The sequence below is a fragment of the Eptatretus burgeri genome, chromosome 13 (assembly GCF_056783735.1).
Source record: "Eptatretus burgeri isolate ZD-2024b chromosome 13, Ebu_testis_v1, whole genome shotgun sequence".
NCBI lineage: Eukaryota > Metazoa > Chordata > Myxini > Myxiniformes > Myxinidae > Eptatretus > Eptatretus burgeri.
Genome location: NC_140973.1, coordinates 76,884,685 through 76,907,296, shown reverse-complemented (window position 1 = coordinate 76,907,296; position 22,612 = coordinate 76,884,685). Strand labels below are relative to the sequence as shown.

The following is a 22,612-nucleotide window of genomic DNA, read 5'->3' as shown; positions in this document are numbered from 1 at the left end:
ATCGCCCCGGATCCCTCTTCTTGCCGAGTCTTGTTATTTATGGTTAATAATAAAAACAAATAAACATCATCAACTCAGTGAAAAGTGACTCGTGCCACCTTCCTCGTCCCGTTTGCGGTAGAGCGATTAGAACCGCCATGTTTGGGTTATAAAGAAATAAACCGCCTCCATCGTTTCGGCTCATTCTACGTTGGCGGGACTGTTCAAGTCCCGTGGACGTCACATTGGTGTCAGGGTGTTGGATGTTCGAACCCCTCTAAATTATATTTGGTATCGGGAGAATATACCAAGATTAAAATCTCGCCACGAATTGGAATATAAAAGTACTGCAGAAAAGCGCGCGAGCGCGGGAAAATTTTGGCGGGAGTTTTCAAATTAAATTTAATTGGCGGCAAACGGGACTTCTGCACCATGGCGGATGTGCAGATGTTTGAGGAGGAAGGCCACGTGTCTGGCAGCGAGTCGGGGGAAGAAGGGAGAGACGGGGGTAGGGTTGGAACCTCCCCCATTCCGAGCGTGGACCGTGCTTCATTGCCCGTAACGGGGCCGGCAGCGGCGGAAACCGGTGCGATGACGATCCAGACACTGTTGGAACGTTTAATAGCGGACATGACGGTACAAATGGCAAATCAATTCGTGACACAGAGGGCAGAAATGACGGCACAAATGGAAAATCAATTCGTGACACAGAGGGCAGAAATGACGGCACAGAGGGCAGAAATGACGGCACAAATGGAAAATCAATTCGTGACACAGAGGGCAGAAATGACGACACAGAGGGCAGAAATGACGACACAGAGGGCAGAAATGACGGCACAAATGGAAAATCAATTCGTGACACAGAGGGCAGAAATGACGGCACAAATGGAAAATCAATTCGTGACACAGAGGGCAGAAATGACGGCACAGAGGGCAGAAATGACGGCACAAATGGCAAATCAATTCGTGACACAGAGGGCAGAAATGACGGTACAAATGGCAAATCAATTCGTGACACAGAGGGCAGAAATGACGGCACAAATGGAAAATCAATTCGTGACACAGAGGGCAGAAATGACGGCACAGAGGGCAGAAATGACGGCACAAATGGAAAATCAATTCGTGACACAGAGGGCAGAAATGACGGCACAAATGGAAAATCAATTCGTGACACAGAAGGCAAAAATGACGGCACAGGGGGCAGAGATGGCGGATTGATTGGGGGTAATGGGGGAACAGTTGGGTGCACGGATTGATTTAATGGGGGATGAATTGGGGGAAAAGATGGAGAAAATGAAAAATGAGATGCAGGAGTGTGTGGATGTTAAATTGGGAGAAATACAAAGTAAATTTGAGGATAGATTGGAGGAAACAAAGGTAGAAATTACATTGGAGGGGGAAAATATACGGAAAAAATTGGTAGATAAAATTGATGCAACGAACATTCGGGTTGATAAAGTGGATGAAAGCCTGGAACGTCATCGTGCCTGTGTGGATGCTCGTATGCAGCTGCAAGTTGAAGAGTGGGGAGAGCTGAGGAAGCAAGGGATGAATTTGGCAGAGGAGGTAAAAGGATTGGAGGCTCGTTTGGACGAACAAGATAAAATTATGAGCCAAGATGAAGTCTTGGATAAAGGCCTGGTAGAGCCGTCTTTTGTAAGTAGAGTGTCCGGGTTGGTTGAGGAGCAGCGACAAACTCACGACGGAGCATTGGAGGAGGTTGTGCGGGCCCAGAAGATCCTGCGGGAAGAGGTGAATCGGTCCATTCAACGTTTGGAACAGGAGGCAAAATTGACCCATGAGACCCTCACCACAAAACATCTTTGGCCACAGTGGGCTCCGAAATTGGATATGCAGCCACAAGGGTGTTTGCTCCCTGGGCTGGATTCGGACAAGGGAGAAACTGAGAAGCGGGCCACCGTAAAAGTGATCCCCCTGGTAAATTTCGACGGGTCAGGGAGCGTTGAAGCTTTTCTGACGCAATTTGAGTGCATTTCCCGACTAAACGGGTGGAATGAGCGGGAACGTACAGGGAATTTGGTGGCAACGGTGCGGGGACCAGCCGCAGATGTGTTAAACGTGATCGCGGAGGGGATGTTGACCAGCTCCCACATTTGCGAGGCGTTGAGCCGTCGGTTTGGGTTCGCGGCAAACTGTGATCTGGTGCGGGCCCAGCTCCAGCACCGCAGATTAAAGCCGGGTGAGACAGTGCAGGAGCTGGCACAGGACATTTACCAATCAGTCAGGATCGCGTATCGGGACCTTACAGTGGAGGGATGGGACAGACTGGCACTCGAGAAATTTTTAGCTGCTCTTCCTGACCCTGAGGTCCGAGCGCTAGTGGAGCTACAGGATCCACCCACCGTGCACCGAGCGGCCGAGTGCGCGGCCAGGCTGGCATCGTGGAGTCGGCCGGGTCGGGTGCCCGAGAGGCCATCGGTGACGATCCGACAGGCAGAAATTCAGGATCAGGGAGGGGGGCTGGGAGAAATTGGCATTACCCAAATGTTTCAGGAAATTTGCCAGAAACTGTCAAGTTTGATAAGGGGTAATTCGGTAGTTGGTGTGCCAAAGCGGCGGGGTCCAGCCCAGCCAATAGAGCAATTCGATTATGGCCGAGGGGGTCCGGAACCGGAAGAGACATTACACCGATACCCATGAGGGCCTTTTATGGGGAGTTGTTTCCGGTGCGGGCGAAGAGGACACATGCAACGATATTGCCGGTACCCGGCGATGGAGGGACCCTCCAATAGACTTTTAGACTCGGAGAGGGTGAATCCTCCTGCTGAACCGCCAGGTCTATCCGAGATGCCCTTTCATAGGTCGGGTCCGGAGATCACTGTGGGGGTCGGGGAGACTAGATTGGGCTGAGCATGTACGGCCATGCTCGGCTGCTGAGATTGTGGCGAAGTGCCCTCCTTTGGTGGAAAAAATGAATTGTGGGAAAATTGGCATGGGTTTGTGAGTTCTGCTGGGTTTTCGAGTGACAATCGGGACAGTGGGTAATTGGTAACAAAGCGGGCACAAGTGGCTGTCCAATGGCTGGTGCGTGGATCGGGTGAGAAGTGCTGTGTGAGTTGTTTTAAGTTAAGAAGTGAAATGTATGGTGCACACATTGATTTTTTATTGGACATGGTGTGGTAACAGGGAAGGTCATGGTCGGCGAAGTGTTAGAAATGCAGGTGTCACATGTAAGGCCGATGGGGTGAGGGAGTCATGTGGGTTTTGTGGGTGGGGATGATGTGCTTGTCCACAGGGATTGCTGAAGCTCACGGTGAGCGGGAATTGCGACCCCCTTCAAGGAGATTCACCCCTGGTGGCTAATGGTGACAGTGTCTGGAGGCAACTGGGAGAGGGTCTGGTTGGGCGACCAAGGCGGGTAGGATCTTGGCGACCCAGGAAGGCCAGGAGCTAGTGAGACCCCTTCCAGAGTGTTGTACGGGATTAGAGCTGATGGCTACCAGGGGGGAGGGAATCAAAGGGAGCGGGGCGGAGAAACGTCTGGGTTGGACTAAAGCTTACCTGTGGGCATGGTTGCACCTGAGATGCCCCCATCATCTTTTGGGAACCCACCCCACGGCCATGACGGGATTCAGCCTGCATGATTAAAATGGGGACCATGACCTAGAAATGTGATGATGACCATGGTGTGAGTGTTGTGAAGATGTACGAGTCCCACTCGATCCCGCACAACTTGACATGTGCAGCAAGGGCATGATGTCCGCATAATTTTGGGGCAAGCAAATTTGAAAATTGGCTCCCCAGGTAACGCTGAGTCTATTAGCATCCACTGGGGGAGGCGGTCAAGTGTAAATATCCTGTGAATAGTGTCGTTAAGGCTTAGAGTAGGAATGTAAAGTATAAGTGTTGTGTTTTTGTGGAACCTTTTGTTTCCCCTCCCCAGATCACTGGAAGAGTGTTGGGCAAGAGCGATGATCCAGAAGATGGAGTGCAACTTCGCTCAGTGCTATCATGTGATAAAATAAAAAAACCCCAAAAAAACGAATGATTGTTTAGGCGAGGATAAGGCCATAAGGGGGTAGTACATTAAGCAGGATCGGTAAGTTAGCTGCGACTCGCTGCCCATTGCCCCTCCTACTTTATTTCGTTAGGTTAATTAGGTGTGAGTCAGTAAGTGTTAAGGCTGGTACGGTAGCGCCTGTGATATACCTTGCAGGAGCTGTACCAGAGGAGGGGGCAGTGTTACGTTTGAGGGGGGGGTATGCATTCAAAGGGTAATTAGGATGTTTAATTAGGTATGCCATGCTGTTCGAGTTGACCAGGATCTCGATGTAATAAGTAGCAATTCAGTGGTGATAAGTTGTCTAGTAAATGTTCATTTCTTCAAGGGGGAAATGATAATTGTCACGTAATTAGATAGGGACACGGGATAGGGTAAGTGTGTCTGCGTAAACCCCTTTTAGTAGTCCCTGGAGGCTGGCCGTGACGTCACAGGACAGTGCAGTGGATGGCTCCGCCCCGTGATCACGATTGGCAGAAGGCGACGGCGGTGGGCCAATAAACGGCTCGATTGGAAGTGACGAGGACAGGAGGATAAAAAGGTTCTGTTCGGGGTCGAAAAGGAAGAGGAAGAAGATCGGGACAAAAAAGATCGTGTTTTTTTTGGTGTGGAGGCTGTTGCGCGGGAAGCGTACTTGTTGTGGTGATTCGATAGTGTTCTTCATCGTGTCTTGGAGCCTTGCTGAGCCTCGTGCCTCACCTTGGTTGGCTCTGGGGTTCTGCTGACTCGAAGTACGGGGTCGAACGGCGGGCGGACCTGCCTCCCTCTCCTGCTCGCAATTTGGCGCCAGAACTGGTTCCCTGGCGGCTGTGAGCGGACTTGGGCCAAGACCAGGAGGTCGACAGCACCACGGTTTCTCCTGCCCCCCTGACGAGAGCAATGCCAGCTCGTCCGATGCCAATCCAGGGACGGTTGCGTCCACACCACGGTCCAGCCTGACCACCAGAAGTAGCTACGTTTTGTGTGTGTGTGTGTGTGTGTGTGTGTGCTTGGCGCCTTAGAGGGTTTGAGAATTGTATATTTATTGGAATTGTCTGTGCTTTCCCCACGCCCGATCTCACACCGTCCCGTCGAATCGCTCCGGATCCCTCTTCTTGCCGAGTCTTGTTATTTCTGGTTAATAATAAAAACAAATAAACATCATCAACTCAGTGAAAAGTGACTCGTGCCACCTTCCTCGTCCCGTTTGCGGTAGAGCGATTAGAACCGCCATGTTTGGGTTATAAATAAATAAACCGCCTCCATCGATTCGGCTCATTCTACGTTGGCGGGACTGTTCAAGTCCCGTGGACGTCACTATATATATATATATATATATATATATATATATATATATATATATATATATATATATATATATATATATATATATATATATATATTAATGGAAAGTTTATCTGACATGTAGTGAGCAAGAATCATTCTTTTGCTTTTCATGGGTCAAGATTCATAGCAGAATGCCACATTAAAAGTTTCAGTAAAAAATGAGAGCATGCGAGCTATTACCATCAATGCTCAGTTGGCGACCATCAAAAACCATACAATGAATCCTTAAATGCAACTGAAATTTAAAACCAACAACAGCTTAACGGGGGAAAAAAAAAGAATTCTGCAAAGTTTGAATTACAAGAAAACTCCCATTTGCCACGTGACAATTTGTCATACAAAAATACTGCTTCCCTTCAACTCCTAACAGTGAATGATTGATCCTTTGCAAGAATTTCTGCGTCTTTGCTCATTAGATTCTTCCCTTTAAGAAAAGGTCTGAAAAGAAACAAAAAGTAAAGCTCAGACTCAAACAGGATTAACATAACATTTTATGACTCCTGCTCAACCGTACCTGAAAACCCCCCACACCCACCCATTCGTTTGAAATCCCATTCAAACATACAAGTCAATGAAAGCTTGTGGCCAACTGCACTTTGACAGTTATTACTGTATAAAACACCAATGCTGCACATCATTCTTCTGGTACCACACTTACTTTTTGTTTCCGTGTCTGGTGTGGGTAATGCATCATCACACATGCTCATGTGTGCTGCAAAGCTTGCAACACAGCTCTGCAAAAACAGGATAGCACCTTCTCATAAAGCAGTCAGAATATTTGCAGCACACAGCAAAAGCAAATTAAATTGTGTGTGTCTTCACGTGCATGTCCATGTGGACACGCTCATGCACCAATTCAGATTGGTACAATGCTCAAGACCAGAAGCAGGATTTCCCACCCCAACCCCATCCCCCCCCCCCACCACAAAAAAAACAGCCAAGTAGCACATCGAGCTGTGGAAAAGGGCAAAGCAGCATTTTAACAACAGCATCTTCTTCAAGTTTAGCAGGAGGGGATTCAGAGTGCTGTATCTCAGATCGGTGTCTAATCAGCAGTCACATGACAACAGCAAAATACCTCGTACATACCTGGATAAAAACACAGCTAAATGCAGTGGGGCAGGCAACACCACTACAAAGCTGTAAAGTTCCATAGGTATACCAGCAAAATCAATTGGAGCTTTAACATTCCCATGAAGCCCTGACCAGCAGGTTTGCAAAGAGTGAAAAACACTTCAAGTGCGAGGCATCACCTGGGGAGGAAATAGTGTATTGAAAACATACAAGTAACCTACATATGTAAAAGTAACCAAATTGAAGGTTATTTGGACAAACCAAACTATTTACTGTCATTAAAATACAAAGGTAGTTGAAGATTGAGGTGGACATTCTTGAAAATCAAAAAGATGCATGGAAATTAATGAAACCTCAACTATTGCAAGGTATGCCACTGGTATGAGATAGTTGTCCCATCTACATGGCAGCACCTGCCATTTGCACAGAAATCACTGAGTGATACACAGCCATTTCAGGACATGCTTTGACATCTTCCTCATTGGTAAACTCAAAGCCACCCAAATGGTCTTCGAGTGGTCTTCAAATGAAAATCACATGGTGGAAAGTTGACGATGTGGAATGATTTTGAACTTTGTAAATAATCCTAACTTAAGTTGTGCTCACTTTTGCTGTGTTTGGGAACGCATACCTTATTTTTCAGCATACAAGTCGATACTGCTTTCCTTGGAAGTCCAGGCCTTGAATTGTACTCAGAATCGACATATATCGTTTAAGACAGTGCTGAAAATGATTTTGGGGCTTGTTACCCGGTGAAAGCGAAGCGAAAAGTGGGGTGAAGTAATTGGTTCACTTCTGTTTGTCCATATGCCTGGTATTGGCTTAATGGTTAAAGGTGGTGGGTTTGAGATCCTCGGAACCTTTCAAATCACACTCACAAATCACATTAATACCAGGTGGGGTTGACTCTGCCTGTCATCCTTCCGAGGTCAGCAAAATGAGTGCCAGCTTGCTGGCATCCTGTGTCGGAGTGGCGACCCATCCAGGAATGTGCCCAATAGCCAAGGAGACTGCTTCGTCAGCACCAACGCTCTGCACAGAGTATGGTCCTGATGGATGGATGTTTGTCCATCCATCCAGTGAGTTTATGACCGAGGAACAACTTATAGTCCAGTCAATCTACCATGAAAAAGGCAAAACCTCAAATTGCAAAATAAGTTATTTTAATTGTAAGGAATAGCATAATATTGTTAAATGACACTAAAAACTCGACAAATCGACCTGGTGGAACGCTTTGAAATTTTCCCTAAAATGTCAGGTGTATGGGGTATTTTAGTTAGTCATGAATTAAAATTTCAATGAATATTTTATTTCATGTTAAAGATGTACAAGAGGACATATGTACATTTGTCATGCGATTGTGTATGAAAGATGCATTGTGAAATATGATTTAAAAGCAGTCGATCAATTATTGTTCAATAAATTTTGCTATCCGGTCTATTTTGTCTGGATAAACGAAGTTAAAAGATGAATCACAGCTTCATAATCAAGATCCTAAAAACTAATCATTTTTGACAATAATTCATATTTTCAGTCAGAACAATGTATATATTTTTTCATCAGCCAGCACTTGTACTCCATATAATTTAGAGTTCATCACCAACACACTAAGGGGTAAGTCCTCCTGATGTTTTCATATTTCTTACCAATACCTGCTCAATGACAATCAATCAATACCTGCTCAGGTCTGATAATTTAGCCCAGTAATGGTCACTCCAATGAACAACATGGTAGCCAGATTTGAACAAGCATAAACGTCTGGTTTGTGAATTTCAAGCTGAATCATTTGCTGCAAATAAATACACAGATTTAGTGTACATATTGTGTCCAGCCGCAGCAAAGCAAGAGTGTCTTTGAGAGACTGCAGGTAAAGATACCAGTTCCCTGTCCTCTCTGCCGTAATGAACCGGCAAAGTAAATCAATCATCTCCATGTATTGTATCCAAAGACGTGCAGTGTGACAAGGAACCAAGGAAGCCTTCACTTCTTGTAATTTATGCTGTATTCTGTCAAGAGAACCATCCAAACATCTTATCTGGGAAGATTTCACCGCTCATCAGTTGACCATGCAGGTTAACTGTTCTGATAAAGTCCTCATATACCGGTGACACTGGAATTTTATTATTTCTTTGGATGTCCTCTGGAATATCAGACAATGAATCATGAGAGGCTGGATCCCTCATCAGAGAGTCCTGACTATCTGTGATGCTCTGATCTGAATGTAACTGTTGCACATCACTCACCACAACTCCATCAACATGCCACTCATTCTGATCATATGTTCTCAACAGTAGGCATTGACTGAATGCTCTTGCTACTGGGATGGCAGGCCTGGCGTTGGCTTAGCCTTAGCGGTTAGGGCAGTGGCTTGGGATCCTTGGGTCCTGAGTTTGAGGCCCGTTTGCCAATGAATTAACGCCAGGGGGTTGACTCAGCCTGTCATCTTTCCAATGTCGGCGAAATGAGCACCAGTGTACTGGTAATAGGGGCACTGCATAAGCGGCATAGCTGCGTCCCGAACCAATGATGCAACCAGCAAGCCAAAAAAGGCTGCACACGAAGGGAACTTGGATGGCATTAACTGAAGCATCAATAAACAAATTACCCCTTGTGACTCTTGCCAAAGAATTTCCACTTAGCATGTGAGGAACAGTGTTTGGAGCATACATGACATCAAGTTCTTGCAGGCGTGTACCAAAAAGCCTGGTGTTGGCTGGCTTTATGGTTAGGGTGGCTGGCTTAGGATCTCAGGGTTCTGAGTTTGAGCCCCTTTGGCCACTGAATTAACAGCAGGTGGGGTTAACTCAGCCTATCATCCTTTAGAGGTCAGCAAAATGAGTACCAGTGTACTGGTGGAGGGGCACAGCATCAGCAGCACAGCCACACTTCCAAGAAATGATAGCTACCCAAGCTGCCCACAGAGACGTAGCACAATCGACTGAAGATCACCATCAGGGGTTCACTGTTGACGATTAGCTGAGCCTTCCACCATAAAAACTGATCAAAGGTGAGGACAAGATGTACTTTGTGACATCTGGCCTCAGCACAAACTTGAGGATTGAGTTACTCCAGCTCATGTCAGTGGCACACATGTCTATCATGGCCATAAATGTAATAGATGATTGTCCAGGATGAGATCCCTGAGTGATTGCATTATACCTGACCAGTGACCAACCATGCCTTAGTGAATAGATAGGCCAAACAACCTTCCACAGCACATCTAATTTGCTTTTTAGATAGTCATAATTCATGTCCTCTAGTTCAGCATAGGTCAAAGGTAATGTCACTTGATGGTGACTTGAAGTACCATATGTCTATTTTCCCGACCATGGCCACATCACCAGTAGTTGCATCACACCTTGGTTTTGCTTTCTTGCACTTGGTTTCAGGAGTGACAGCTGATATAATGCCCATTCCATGGAATGTGTTGAATCCATCTAATGTGTTGATGTTGTGATCAGCATTATCTGCCACATACTGAACAAAATGACCTGGTACAATGCCTGGTATGCAAGTGCCTTGCAATCTTGCTGCACACATTTCAAACCTCTTCACTTCTGAATAGGATGAACAAAATCCATGGCTATGCATGGAATCAATCAGGAACTTAAATGAAGTGATGCATCTGCATTGCCAAACCGATCTGGAGGGATGCTGAGAACTCCGGGTCAGTCAGCTTGAAGGATTGCCTGGCCCACGGATGCTATCTTGACATCATTCTTCTCTGTAAATATTGTTTGAAGAAGAAAATGCAGAAACTTTCTCTCGACAGATGATTTATCATCTGGAGCAGGGTATGCATCTTTGAAGGTATCTACACATTTGATATCATCTTCAGAAGATATACTACAGCTCTCACAATACTCATTTTCTCAAATGTAGAATCTGTTAACTTAGGAGCTTCATAGAACTCACTGAACTGAACAGGCTGTCCAACAAAATGTCGCAACACTGGCCTTGCCATTAATGTTGGTAATGACATAATTTCCAAAATGTTCTTGAATCTATTACTCGAGACATCTTTGCATCCAGTCTTCCATTTTCTGCACAAGGTCACTTATTGTAATTTGTTCATCATTATCCTTAATCATTCAGTGACATTTAAAAAGGCTTCCTCCTTCCTAATATCTTTAGGTCGGCCTGAGTTTTGTTTCTCAATCTGTGTTGTTGACTGGAATGCCAATGGGACCCGTTTTCCTGTTCTAAAGTTAATATTGTACACCTGGTGATAAATAGCATCTGCTACATGCAAAGCTTGAGCAAATTCAATCCTGCAATAAATTTTAAGACTGACGATCCGTATCCAAGATTCCGTTCTAGGCACGTTTTACTGTTGTCTGGAAGTGTTGGCCTCTATTTTTTCTCATGAAAGCTCAGTCGGATGACCCGAAGAGACAGTGTTCAAAATGAAACTCAGGTTTTTCAGAACAAAGAGTGTGACGAGGGGGTCAATGGAGTCTCAGAATGTTCTGGGCAATTCCTTGAATGATGTCAACCAATTAACAAAATCCAACTTCTTTGCAGTGATGTAGATGGTGTAAATTTTAAACACTGACATTCTGCTGTTTAAAAAAACAACAAAAAAAACAGCGGTTTCATCTAAAATGTCAACTAAAACATTGTGTAAAACATATACAAGTGAATTATGGATATGCTGGGGCAAAATATCCAGTAAAAGTGAGGCTGTCAGATGTACAGGTGGTGTAGAGTCAAAATATCGTCGAGTCACACAATTTTCTTGTCATGGCAACCAACCAACTTCTGTTTCATCACCATGTGAAACAATGTGTGGATTTATCTGATAGTTTTCATGAATCGGTATGTCGGGATTTGATACTGCCCCTCCATGTATGGCTAATGAAACAGTACTTCAATTTTATCCACCAGTCTTCATACTGAATAAGAAAATGCTACATTTAGGTTGTAAAGTACAACTTCAACAAAAAAAATTTGTATACTTCCGAGATTTTCAACTTTGAGTGTGAAGCCAAAAATCACGTTATGGACGTACGTTACACAGACGTACATATTTCATGTACATCCGTAACGCAATCTTTTAAAACAGAAAATAGTAAATTTCCTCATAGTTTTTCTCACATCAGTGCATATGATAATTTCAACGTCATAGTAGAAGCAATAATACGGAAACAACAGAGGACAGTAAACCCAAAACAATTGCAGAAGATAAAGCGAGTACATCCGCAACAAACTGAATGATTTCTGTTTGTTAACGCCCGAATATACAGTTCAAAGACGCTATTAATTTTTTTTTTTTTTTAAATACTCAATACAGAGCGTGGTTTAATTGAAAAATACTGGATAGATTCAAACTGTTCCATTCGTTTGAAAATGTTCCTTTAAAGATGTATATTTGGCGTTGGTATCTCTTGATCCATCGTATTAAACCACAATCTAATCATTTGTTGGCGAATAACAAGATTGTTTGGATTTAACATTTTGGTGAAAACAACTTATGAGTTTCTTTGTATTTGCACTCACTGGTTGCTAACACAATTTAAATGATTTCTGCATTCAGAACGAGATCTTCCAAAAATTTTGGGTTAACATATCCACCAGAACTGCTTGTATTCACCAAAAATCATCAGTTGCTGAAAATTTCCCGAATTATCAACATTAATTTAGAATTTTGTTTCAACTCCATAGCAACCAATGGTATCATCCAACCATGTTGGATGATATGTATGGATGACATCACCAGAATATTTTGTGATAAGAGTATTAGGTTCGATGCTGAATTTGTCTTTTGTATCTCCTGGATGTAATGAAAATATTTTGATGGACATCTAAACTAAATCTGGGGATACTGTTGTGGGTTTTGGGAGATATCGAGAAGCTTAGTATTTGACAACCTGCTAGATATGAATGTCTGTTATCAATTTATTGATTAGCATAGTTCTTTCTGATGGACATCGAGTTGTGTTCTTCATTGTTACAATAAACATTTTGGAAATTGATGGAGGTTCGGTGTGTGTCTTGTTGTTTAACATTGATGTACGTCCATTACATCAGAAGGGTATGTCCACAATGAAAGTCACATACATCCATAACGTATGACAGACTTCTCCTTGACATCTCAGGGCATGATGGCCATTGGTGCATTCCTGTACAAATGATGCACCTCATGAACCGCACACATGGTGATATTCACTACTCTGCCTTGGTTCATTTCACAGGAAATGGCTCATCTTTGCAGATAATGGCAAAAAGTGATTTTGTCTGAATGTCTGTAAGACATATTTTTACTTGCCATGAGAAAAGAAAAAAGAAAAAGAGGAACTTTCATACTTCCCTCTGGGCCTGGTCAGAATACCAAGTCATCTCCTTCCCATCGGCATCATAGAAGCCACCCACCTATTATATCTGCCATCAATGAACCTGAATGAATCTGTTCAAACTATGTCCGTAATGGTGGATTTGCCCTTCTTCAAGTCATGATTAATAACATTTTTTGTTGCAATACTGATGTCGGCAGTTTTGATGTACAGATTGACCTGCAGTTGTCTGAATGCTGCCATTATGTAAGGTAGTTGCTCTGTTGATGCCACTGCTACCCTTTTCACGAGCAACAATTGGTTGTTCATTGTCCAGGGGTTCTTTGCAGATCACACAAACGTCCATGCTGACACACCTGACAACAGATATTCAAACACAATGATTATTACCGAGTTACGAGTAATCACAATCAGCAGAACAAAAAAAATTATCGAACTGTATGTTTACATTTTAGATCTTGAGATAAACTGCAAAAACAATTCAAAATATTTGGAGAGGGATTACTCAAGAAAAATGTTAAAGGTTTTGGTATTTATATCCTAACAATACAACATTGGCACAACTCGTTGTAGAAACAATATTTTGGCCTCTAAACATTTCCATACATTGGAAAAGATATTAAAAAACCCTAAAATACGTGACAGGACGATGAGTGAAGTGATAGACATATTTTTGCCGAAACGTGTTATTGTATAATTCCGAGTAATTCATATTTGGAGAGAAGGAAATGATAGTCATGCACATCGAACACTGCCTATTTTAAAATATAATTATCAAGTAAACAAAATGGCCATGTGGACATCTAAAAGATGTCACATGATAAATTCATTTTGTGGTTATATATATATATATATATATATATATATATATATATATATATATATATATATATATATATATATATAAAATATATATTTCTTAGTATGGGTGAAATATGTTGAATAACTGGAAGTGAAGACTTTTGATGTGTATACTCACCATAGTTAGGGTAAATACAAGTTGATTATCGTTTTCAACAGCTGGAAATGGGCGGTGTTATGCAACGTCACTCTGAAGAGTTCTCTCCCGTGGTTTCTACAACAGACTATTTTTACAATTAAATAAAGCATGTTCCACTCATTATATTTTCTACATTTTTAATGTGTTTAATTGTATTCCTGTATTTGGTACAGTAAAAAATAAATTATTTTGCAATTTAAGGTTGAACAGTATATTGCCTGGACTATTAATGTCAATGGAACGTCAAATTTTGAATACAAGTCGGAAAACAAACCTGGAGTTTAGCAGTACTTTGGCTCTGAATTTGTCCCGATCGCACATACGCAGAGAGGAGCGAGATAATTTCTTCCCCCGTCTGCCTGTCAAGAAGTCAATCAAAATTGAAAATCATTCAAAAGAGGAAACTTACTGTTTTAAGGACGTTGTAAAGGCCACAAACAGGCACGAAGATCTAATGTAACGTGCTAAATAAGGTGGTGTTCAAGACACTCACAGCAATAAGCTTCTGGCATCAATTGTTATTTTTATACGACCTTTAAAATCTTTATTTTATTGAATCAGACAACAAGCATCCGCTCCCTATGAAAGAGACCAGGGGTAGTCTGTGGGAAAGGGGAGGTGGGGGCGATACACATAAAAAGACATCGGGTTTCCTCCAAATATTCTTCTGTCGAGTGTTAAACAGTAGCCACTGTTTAAAAATGTAATCATACGTTGGATGGAATTGACTGAATAGTTTGTGGTTATAATAATTTTAACTTCCAGTAAGGGTGCCCCATGAAACACCACGATCAGGATAAGTTATTTATACACCTTGACAGATTTCTCCCAAGGTGGAAAACCCCCTTGAATTGGTGGGGGGGGGGGGGAGATCAAGTCACGACAACCACTGCTGTGTGACCCCTAATCCCTGTGGCAATATTGGTTGATATTGGATAAGTAACGACCGAATGCATCACTGTCAGACAGATAGACAACACTGCACAACACAAATTGCTTTCTTATTGCTTCCCAAAACCTCATTTTGCAGTATTTGGACATGTGAAATAAGGTGTTGTATAAAACACTGCGTCAACATCACTAAACGTCCGGATTGTTTGTTTTTTTTAACACGAGTTTGAAACAATTATTATTATATTTTAATTGAATTGTATACTAGAACACTGTGTGGGGTAAGATGTTCTACAAGCTCTCTAGTATTAAATACTTTACCTCCACATGATAACAAACATGTCGAAAAACTATTTACATTCGCAATTTGTCCAGAAGGTCATCCCACAAAGCAATTAAAATAATATGCACAAAACAGCTCATTAATATTCATGACCCTGGAAGTACTGAAGGCAGTGATGCATTGTGTCAGGGAGGAATTAACAACTCTTTTGTTCTGACTTAGTTTTGCTAACTGCAGTAGTTGATCGAGCTTCATCTTGTACTCCAAATCACCTCATCTATGAATTAGGGAAAGGAAAAATGGGGGAAATCATCCATTTCGACATATACTCCACATTGACTTGTACGCCAAAAAATACAGCAACTCATGGCAGTGAAGTCATGCTCCAAGATAGCACACATAGCCGCCGTCTGTGTATTGCTAATCGCTATTCAATGTACGACTCTTGTTGGCTGCATTGATGGTTTTCCCATTGTGAAAGAAATTCCTTGTGAATCCAACCATTAAAGTCCTAAAACAATTGTGAAGTTTTCCAGCTGATCCTTTAACGTTTTTGGTGGCCAAGAATATCTCTACACCATGCAGGATCACTGACATTGGTGAAAAATGAAGCAGGTCTCACTGCACGGCCATCTTCAAGAAATAATCTCCTTCCACCATTATTCCAGAAAGAATGGCAGCATTCCAGTTCTGTTGGAATGGTCACACAAATTGTCTTTTGATCAAAGACAATGTGCTTTGGTACTCAACTTACACCAACCCTATTCAAATTCAGACGAGAATAATAGTTTCCAGACCAAAGCGGACAATCCTTCTGCAATTTCACAAATCGCAATTCCTGCTCTTCCCCAAAATAACCTCCAAGCTTCATGTTTGCTTGTATGACAACAGTTGGTTGCACATCAGAATGCTCAGGATAACACCAAATTCAGAACTTTTTGACCTCTGTACCATCGAAACTCGCAAAACATAAATCACCAAATTGCCAATGTCCTGTAAATTTCAGATGGTTTGATCACAAATAACCAATTGATCCATCTCTATTCCACAGTGCAAGTGGCAATGTTGACTTCCATATTGCCATTTTATGGCCTCTTCTGCCCTCAGGAACAGCAGAACCACTCGTTGCCATCTTGTTTTTAACCACAATGCTATGAGCAGCATTGACATGACATCCTGCACAACTTACTCAGAGCAAGAACTATCTTTGTCAAAAAAAGTAAATTAGACCAGCTATTTTAACATGCTCGACCACAAGTCCACATTAACCTTGAACCACCCTCATAATATCTGCACAACACAGCATTCACATACTTTACTCCATTCCTGCACTTAAGTGAATGACCATACCAAGCTTCATTTTTAATCAAGCGTCTACCAAGGATTTTCATCATTTACGGTAACTTCAGAAAACTGAAGAGAATTTGAACCCATGTTCCCACAGAATATTAATTATTGCATAAAGAGTAAAAGTGATCGTTGTAAAAGGAATGCAGTACTTTGATTTCACTGAACAAATTCATTCTGTTATGTTAAATGGATCTAAATGAGCTTTGAATTTTTTATCACTCCAAGCTCAGCTCATATATATATACATACATCAAGCAGAGGAACCAGCCTTTTGTAGAATGTACTAGTGTGGAAAAAAACAAGGTTTGAGCATCAAGCAAGGTGGGGTAAAAAATAAATACGTAAATAATCCCTCATGAATTTAGTTGCAAAGACTTTATAGCCATGAGTAAATCCTGAAATTCATTCAGCGTTGTGCAAGGAAAATTGACATCGGGACAAAAATAAACTTTGACTTCAAAAACTATGACAAACCACCAAAGCCAATTACAAACTGGATGACCAAGGTTCATTTGATACTTCAAGTGCCAACAGCAGCATTTCCCATCCGAACAGCTTTTACTCATTTTCACAGCCATACAAACTCTCATTTGCGACTATTTGGCACATTCCACATCACCGAGATCAAACGATTCCGCCTTCAATAAAAGTCTGTTCCAAGGCTGAGATTGCACAAAAGTTTGAAATCACAGGCTTTGAAATGCTAATCTCTTGGGAGTGCAATTCCGACCACGACCAAAAATCCCTCGACATGTGACCAAGACATAGCATTAGGTTAATACTGACAACTCCTCAGAGACTTCATAATTTGAAAACAAATTACCATACATTTGGATGTTGTCTTTTCCAAAGTTAGCAACACAGAAGAAACTATCAAGGGTTATCTTTGGATTTACGCACGTTTGAAAGACCAGTACAAGTTTCTGCAGCAAAATTGACTTTGTACAAGTTTGCAGTGTTGCAAGTTTTTAAAATGTTAATTTCCTTCCAAAAATAAAATATGTTCAAACTTTAAATCATTTTAACTTTGCACCAGCACAAACCAACCATCCTTTGTTTCACACTCACCACTGCCAACCACATCTTGTTCCACCTTCAACCAGCAAGATAGATTTGATCCAAATAAATAATTTCACTAATGAATTTGACAAATACCAAAGGTGGTCCACAAATATTTGATCATTTTCCTTTCCTTTTAATTGGTCCCACCTACCTCCCCCATAGCCCTCAGAGTTTGGCACAATGACTCCTGAACTTTTTAATTTTTCTCATGTTTCCCCCCAAGTTTGAGGTATTAATTTGCTCACCTTTCTACACCAACAAACACTTCGGTATTTCAGTATAACAATGCTTATAGTTTCAATTGCAATGACACCAAGAAAATATTCTGCAAGAGAAGCCTTCAAAAATCAACGTGATACTAAAACTCGAGTTTAACACCGACAAGTCTCACACTGTGGTGGGGTTTTGAAACCCCTGCTATCGATGAACCTCATCCTTGTGTTGCAGGAATGCAAGCATTGCTTAAGAATTGAAAAGCTCTCTCCAGGTGGCTAACATAGCAATGGCAATCTGGTCAAATGAGATAAACAGTTTTCTTGAAGATGCTCAAAAACTGGCAATTTATTATTTAGCAAGAAAAGCAATGCCTGAGGGCATTGATAGAAAATGGAATTAAATTTAACACCATAATTGGTTTGTATACCTCTAACTGTAGCGTTGAAATCAAATTTGAAGCATTTGCAATTGATACTAGAAGCAAGGTTTTATTTTTTGTTGAGAGGGTGGGGGAGGATTTTTTTTTTTTGTCGTTGACATAAAATGGGACCATTGAAAGAATGATTCAATCTCACCTGGAAGAAGAAAATGACAATTCCATTTGAGGGGGGAAAAAAATATTGTGAAATAAAGATCAAATCACCAATCTATCTCAGATGGATCTATTGCAACCCCGACCATGTGTTTTTGCACTCTTTTGTACCCAGCCATCCATCAATCATCTTTTGTTGTTACCAAGTCATTCATAAATCTTCTTTCTTTCGTAAACCAGCCACCCCGCCATCCATCCATCCTCTTTCGTAACCCAGCCATCCGTCTATCCTCTTTCGTAACCCAGCCATCCGTCCATCCTCTTGCGTAACCCAGCCATCCGTCCATCCTCTTGCGTAACCCAGCCATCCGTCCATCCTCTTTCGTAACCCAGCCATCCGTCCATCCTCTTTCGTAACCCAGCCATCCGTCCATCCTCTTTCGTAACCCAGCCATCCGTCCATCCTCTTTCGTAACCCAGCCATCCGTCCATCCTCTTTCGTAACCCAGCCATCCGTCCATCCTCTTTCGTAACCCAGCCATCCGTCCATCCTCTTTCGTAACCCAGCCATCCGTCCATCCCTTTCGTAACCCAGCCATCCGTCCATCCCCTTTCGTAACCCAGCCATCCGTCCATCCCCTTTCGTAACCCAGCCATCCGTCCATCCCCTTTCGTAACCCAGCCATCCGTCCATCCCCTTTCGTAACCCAGCCATCCGTCCATCCCCTTTCGTAACCCAGCCATCCGTCCATCCCTTTCGTAACCCAGCCATCCGTCCATCCCCTTTCGTAACCCAGCCATCCTTTCATACTCAACCAGCATTCCCAGTCTTTCACACCCAGCCACTTCCTTACTTGCTGCTCATTTAATTTTCCTTCACATCTTCAAAGTTCTTGTCCTCACTACATATCATCTCTGCTTTCATCTCACTCACATTTAGTGCATTTGTCAGTGTAACCTCAACCACACAACAGGTTGAACCCATCAACCAGAACAGCTGTGCTATCAGCATGGCACCATCATGTCTACAAAGCTCTGCAAATGGGGCTTTGGAGTGGAGTTTGCTACACATAGTTATGGTGCTAATTGCAATGCAAAATCGCAAATTGTAGATTTCAATGTGATTGCAAGTTGTTTTTTGTAGCATTGTACCTCCAAGTGGATCGCTTTGTTCATCCTTGCTTCAACTTTTCAACAACTGGGTTGGAGTTAACATTTTTTTGTATTTGGTATTCCTCCCCCCCCCCTCTTTAAATTGTGAACCACATTTGAAAAACTACAATATAAATTTTGGGGGTTATAAATATTCTGAACATCTTTTCCAGCAAGTTATTAAAATATTTTGCGATGCAATAAAGTCTGTTGGTTTTTTTGTTTGTTTGTTTCTTTTCCTAATTTTTTTTCCCCAACTTTCAATGCTTTAAAAAGGATGATGCTTTTAATGCCTGAAAGATTGAATCAGACACCCACAGCCGTGTCCACTTGCAGAAGCCTGGAAAGTTTTCCTCAATTCTTTACAACACTCCACCAGAATGAAGCCATGTGACCAGCACAAACAAGCAGCACTAAACTGCTATCCTGAATGGGACAAACCATTTTATTACCTCTATGGTGCCCCAAGTACTAGTTTTAAAAGTACCACAACCTTGCTCCAAAACAGAGCTTTGGGAAAAATAAGGCACCAATGAGTGCTTTCAATCCTCCCAAAGAACAGGCAAAGGGTACCTGCAACAGCCAAACCCAGTGAACAAAATGCCATATATCTGAATAAGAAAACAGTACCAGAGAGGCTGTCCTTTTAGTGAAAATTGGAGCCAAAAAAAAATAAAATAAAAAATAAAAAAGGGCAAATAAACTACAACTTCCTTTACAACAAATAGGTAGGTACAGTGGGTAGAGAAGGGAAGGGGGGTGGCAATATACAAAGATGAAAATATGTGGAATGAAAACCCGTCACGATAAACACTGCTTCCAAACACCTAGTGTTTGATCGTTTTGTTTAAGAGAAAAGTGAGACGGGAAAGGTGCTTCCCACCCTGCCATGGCAGAAAGTGGTGCCTCGACAAGCGCAAAGCAAGTCCTTTGAGCAGTCATAGTGGACACTGTGGCACTGCAAAGAGTAGAACGAAGCAGGTTCACACCCAAACGTACTCAACACAATTAATCAAATTCAAATGGATTCCATTTGAATGTAGCAACGCTCAGAACCAAGCAATGTGTGCACACATCTGTGCATACTTATAGAACTATCGTGGCAAGTCATCTGGAGCCCACATTTCCTGATTGTTTTCGGTCTAACAATTCAATATCTCCGTGTTGAAGTCTGCCAGCAATATGTTTAAAGCATTCCCCTAATTTGCCTCTCTACATGTTTGATTTTTTTTTAAACTACAATTTAACTTTGATACTGGATATTTAACAAAAAAAAAAAATCATCAAAGCAATCTCACCAAAACATGCATGTTAAATAACATGAGAAGTTAAGAGTTACGGAGTGTCACTGCGACCTCTCGCCATTTTTGGTGCAGCTCATTGCAATTGGTCTAATTACATTATCCCTCAAGTAACAAAAGACTCGTGATAATTACAGCCAAAAAACTTTAGGCCGAAAAATTATATGCATCGATGGCAACTTCATCATCCTCGCTCCCACCAAGTGTACTATACACTCAGAGAAGAATTGAAGTGGAAAATAAAGAAAAGAAAAGAAAAACCCAAATCTCAATGCAACATTTCCCTGGGGAAGAGAAAGGGGGGAAGGGGAGAGGGATAGTGAAAGGAAAAACTTCCCATAAGAGCAAAATACCTATGTGGTCCCTGAAATGCTGCACAAAAATAAAATAAAAAAGGGAGATTTTGTGAGAGGCCAAAAAGCTGCGAAATGGCTTAAACCAGCAAGCAACTTCCTAGTCGTCATGGTTCGTCCTTCCTGTTTCAATCTACGCGTGTTTGTCAAACAAATTATAGAATGGCAGCACAGGCAAGACAAAAAAAAAAAAAAAATTAAATTAAATTAAAAAAAGAATCAGAACACTATCGGTCCTGAATACCAAAAGTGGTAGAAACGGCTGTGCAAATGCTCCTCAAAATGAAGACACCCTTACAGTACGTCCGTCTCATCTTCCTGCTCATCCTGCCAGAGGACACTCACCAAAGGAAATTTAAAAAAGTTCTCCTTTCAGCCTCGTGAACCTCACATTCGTGTCTCCTTACAAAATGAACTGATGGGCGAGTGCGTAGCCGAGTGTGGAATGATGGAGTGTGAAGCACTGACAGCATTACACTCCAAGTCACGAGGACAATCGTGAACCTCGTCCAGGCCTTGTCTGTAGAATTCGACATGGGACTCAAACACTGGCATACTCAGATGCTTCCAGCGCTGCAGACAAAAAGTTAACATTTATGAGAAACAAAAGTTTAGAAAGAGAGGCGTCATTTGAAGGTAATTACTAATGGAACCGTCTCTGCAACTGGCACAAATATCCCGAGGACCAAACTTGTGGCAAAGCACGGAATGGCTCTCCACCTTTCAATACTCCTGATCTACAGGTAGTGGACAAAAAAATGGAAACACCTGGGTAAAGGAGAGACACCAAGTATATTTAAAGCAACAGCTTCCACACAGGTGTTAAGCAAGTAACCTCCCAGCATGCTTCGGGTCATGTATAAAAATGCTGCACAGGCCTGGTTGCGTATAATTATGGCAAGCACGACTGCAAGGGGAGACCTCGGAGACTTTGAAAGAGGGGTGATTGATGGGGAACATTTGGCAGGAGCTTCAGTGACAAAGACAGCACAACTTGCTGATGTTTCACAGGCAACAGTGTCGAAGGTGTTGTCGGCATGGAACTCTGAGGGAAAGACGTCGGCAAAGGGCAACAGTGGATGGAAGCGCACGCTCCAGGAGCACGATATACGTGCATCAATTTGAAGAGCAAGGCAAAGCAGATGAGCAAACTGCAGATCAATTGATTGTAAATTTCAACCTGGAGTGTGAACAGCCAGGTTCGTTAAAAACAGTCCGCTGAGAACTCCACAGAGGAGGAGGAGATTGGGACCATACTCTGTGTCGAGCGTTGGTGCTGCCCAAGCAGTCTCCTTGGCTATTGGACACAATCCTGGACGGGTCGCCACTCTGACAGTATACCAGTATGCTGGCACTCATTTTGCCGACCTCGGAAGGATGGCAGGCAGAGTTAGCCCCACCTGGTATTAATTCAACAGCTGAGCAGGATTTGAACTCAGGACCCGAGGATCCAAAGCCCACAACCCCCTAACCATTAAGCCAACACCAGGCATGAGTGGGTGGGATACCACAGTCAGGTTGCAGTGCACAAACCGCTCATCACACCTGGCAATGCATGGTTGCGAGTCCAGCAATGCAAAGAGCACACGCAATGGACTACCGAGCAATGGAGAAATGTGACGTGGTCAGATGAATCATCCTTCACCATGTGGCACCAACCTAAAATATACCATCAGAGATGGGGAATCCCTTACCATTGAATGAAAAAGGTCATACATATTCCAGATAATGAGGGAGGTGAATTGGAAACAAGACACCATTTGGTCATCATTTCACAAA

The 22,612-nt window shown here is 42.4% G+C and overlaps 1 protein-coding gene across 19 annotated transcripts in view; it reads right to left on the bottom strand.

Annotated features, from left to right (window-relative positions):
* The window catches only part of LOC147014835 (sodium- and chloride-dependent creatine transporter 1-like), a 115,896-nt gene that overhangs the window by 7,630 nt on the left and 85,654 nt on the right, over window positions 1–22,612 (bottom strand). For 3 of the 19 annotated variants that reach the window (XM_085853175.1, XM_085853172.1, XM_085853174.1), the window contains 5 exons: window positions 21,241–21,406; window positions 13,968–14,052; window positions 13,673–13,768; window positions 12,913–13,049; window positions 5,985–6,579 (listed from right to left, as the gene is read on the bottom strand). In XM_085853175.1, coding sequence (XP_085709301.1) covers window positions 13,678–13,768; window positions 13,968–14,052; window positions 21,241–21,406 — 342 coding nt within the window. In that variant the 3' untranslated portion in view covers window positions 5,985–6,579; window positions 12,913–13,049; window positions 13,673–13,677. Of the gene's footprint in view, window positions 1–5,984; window positions 6,580–12,912; window positions 13,050–13,672; window positions 13,779–13,967; window positions 14,053–16,466; window positions 21,407–22,612 lie in introns of all 19 variants that reach the window. The other 16 variants (XM_085853173.1, XM_085853181.1, XM_085853183.1 and 13 more) reach the window with 16 other exon arrangements.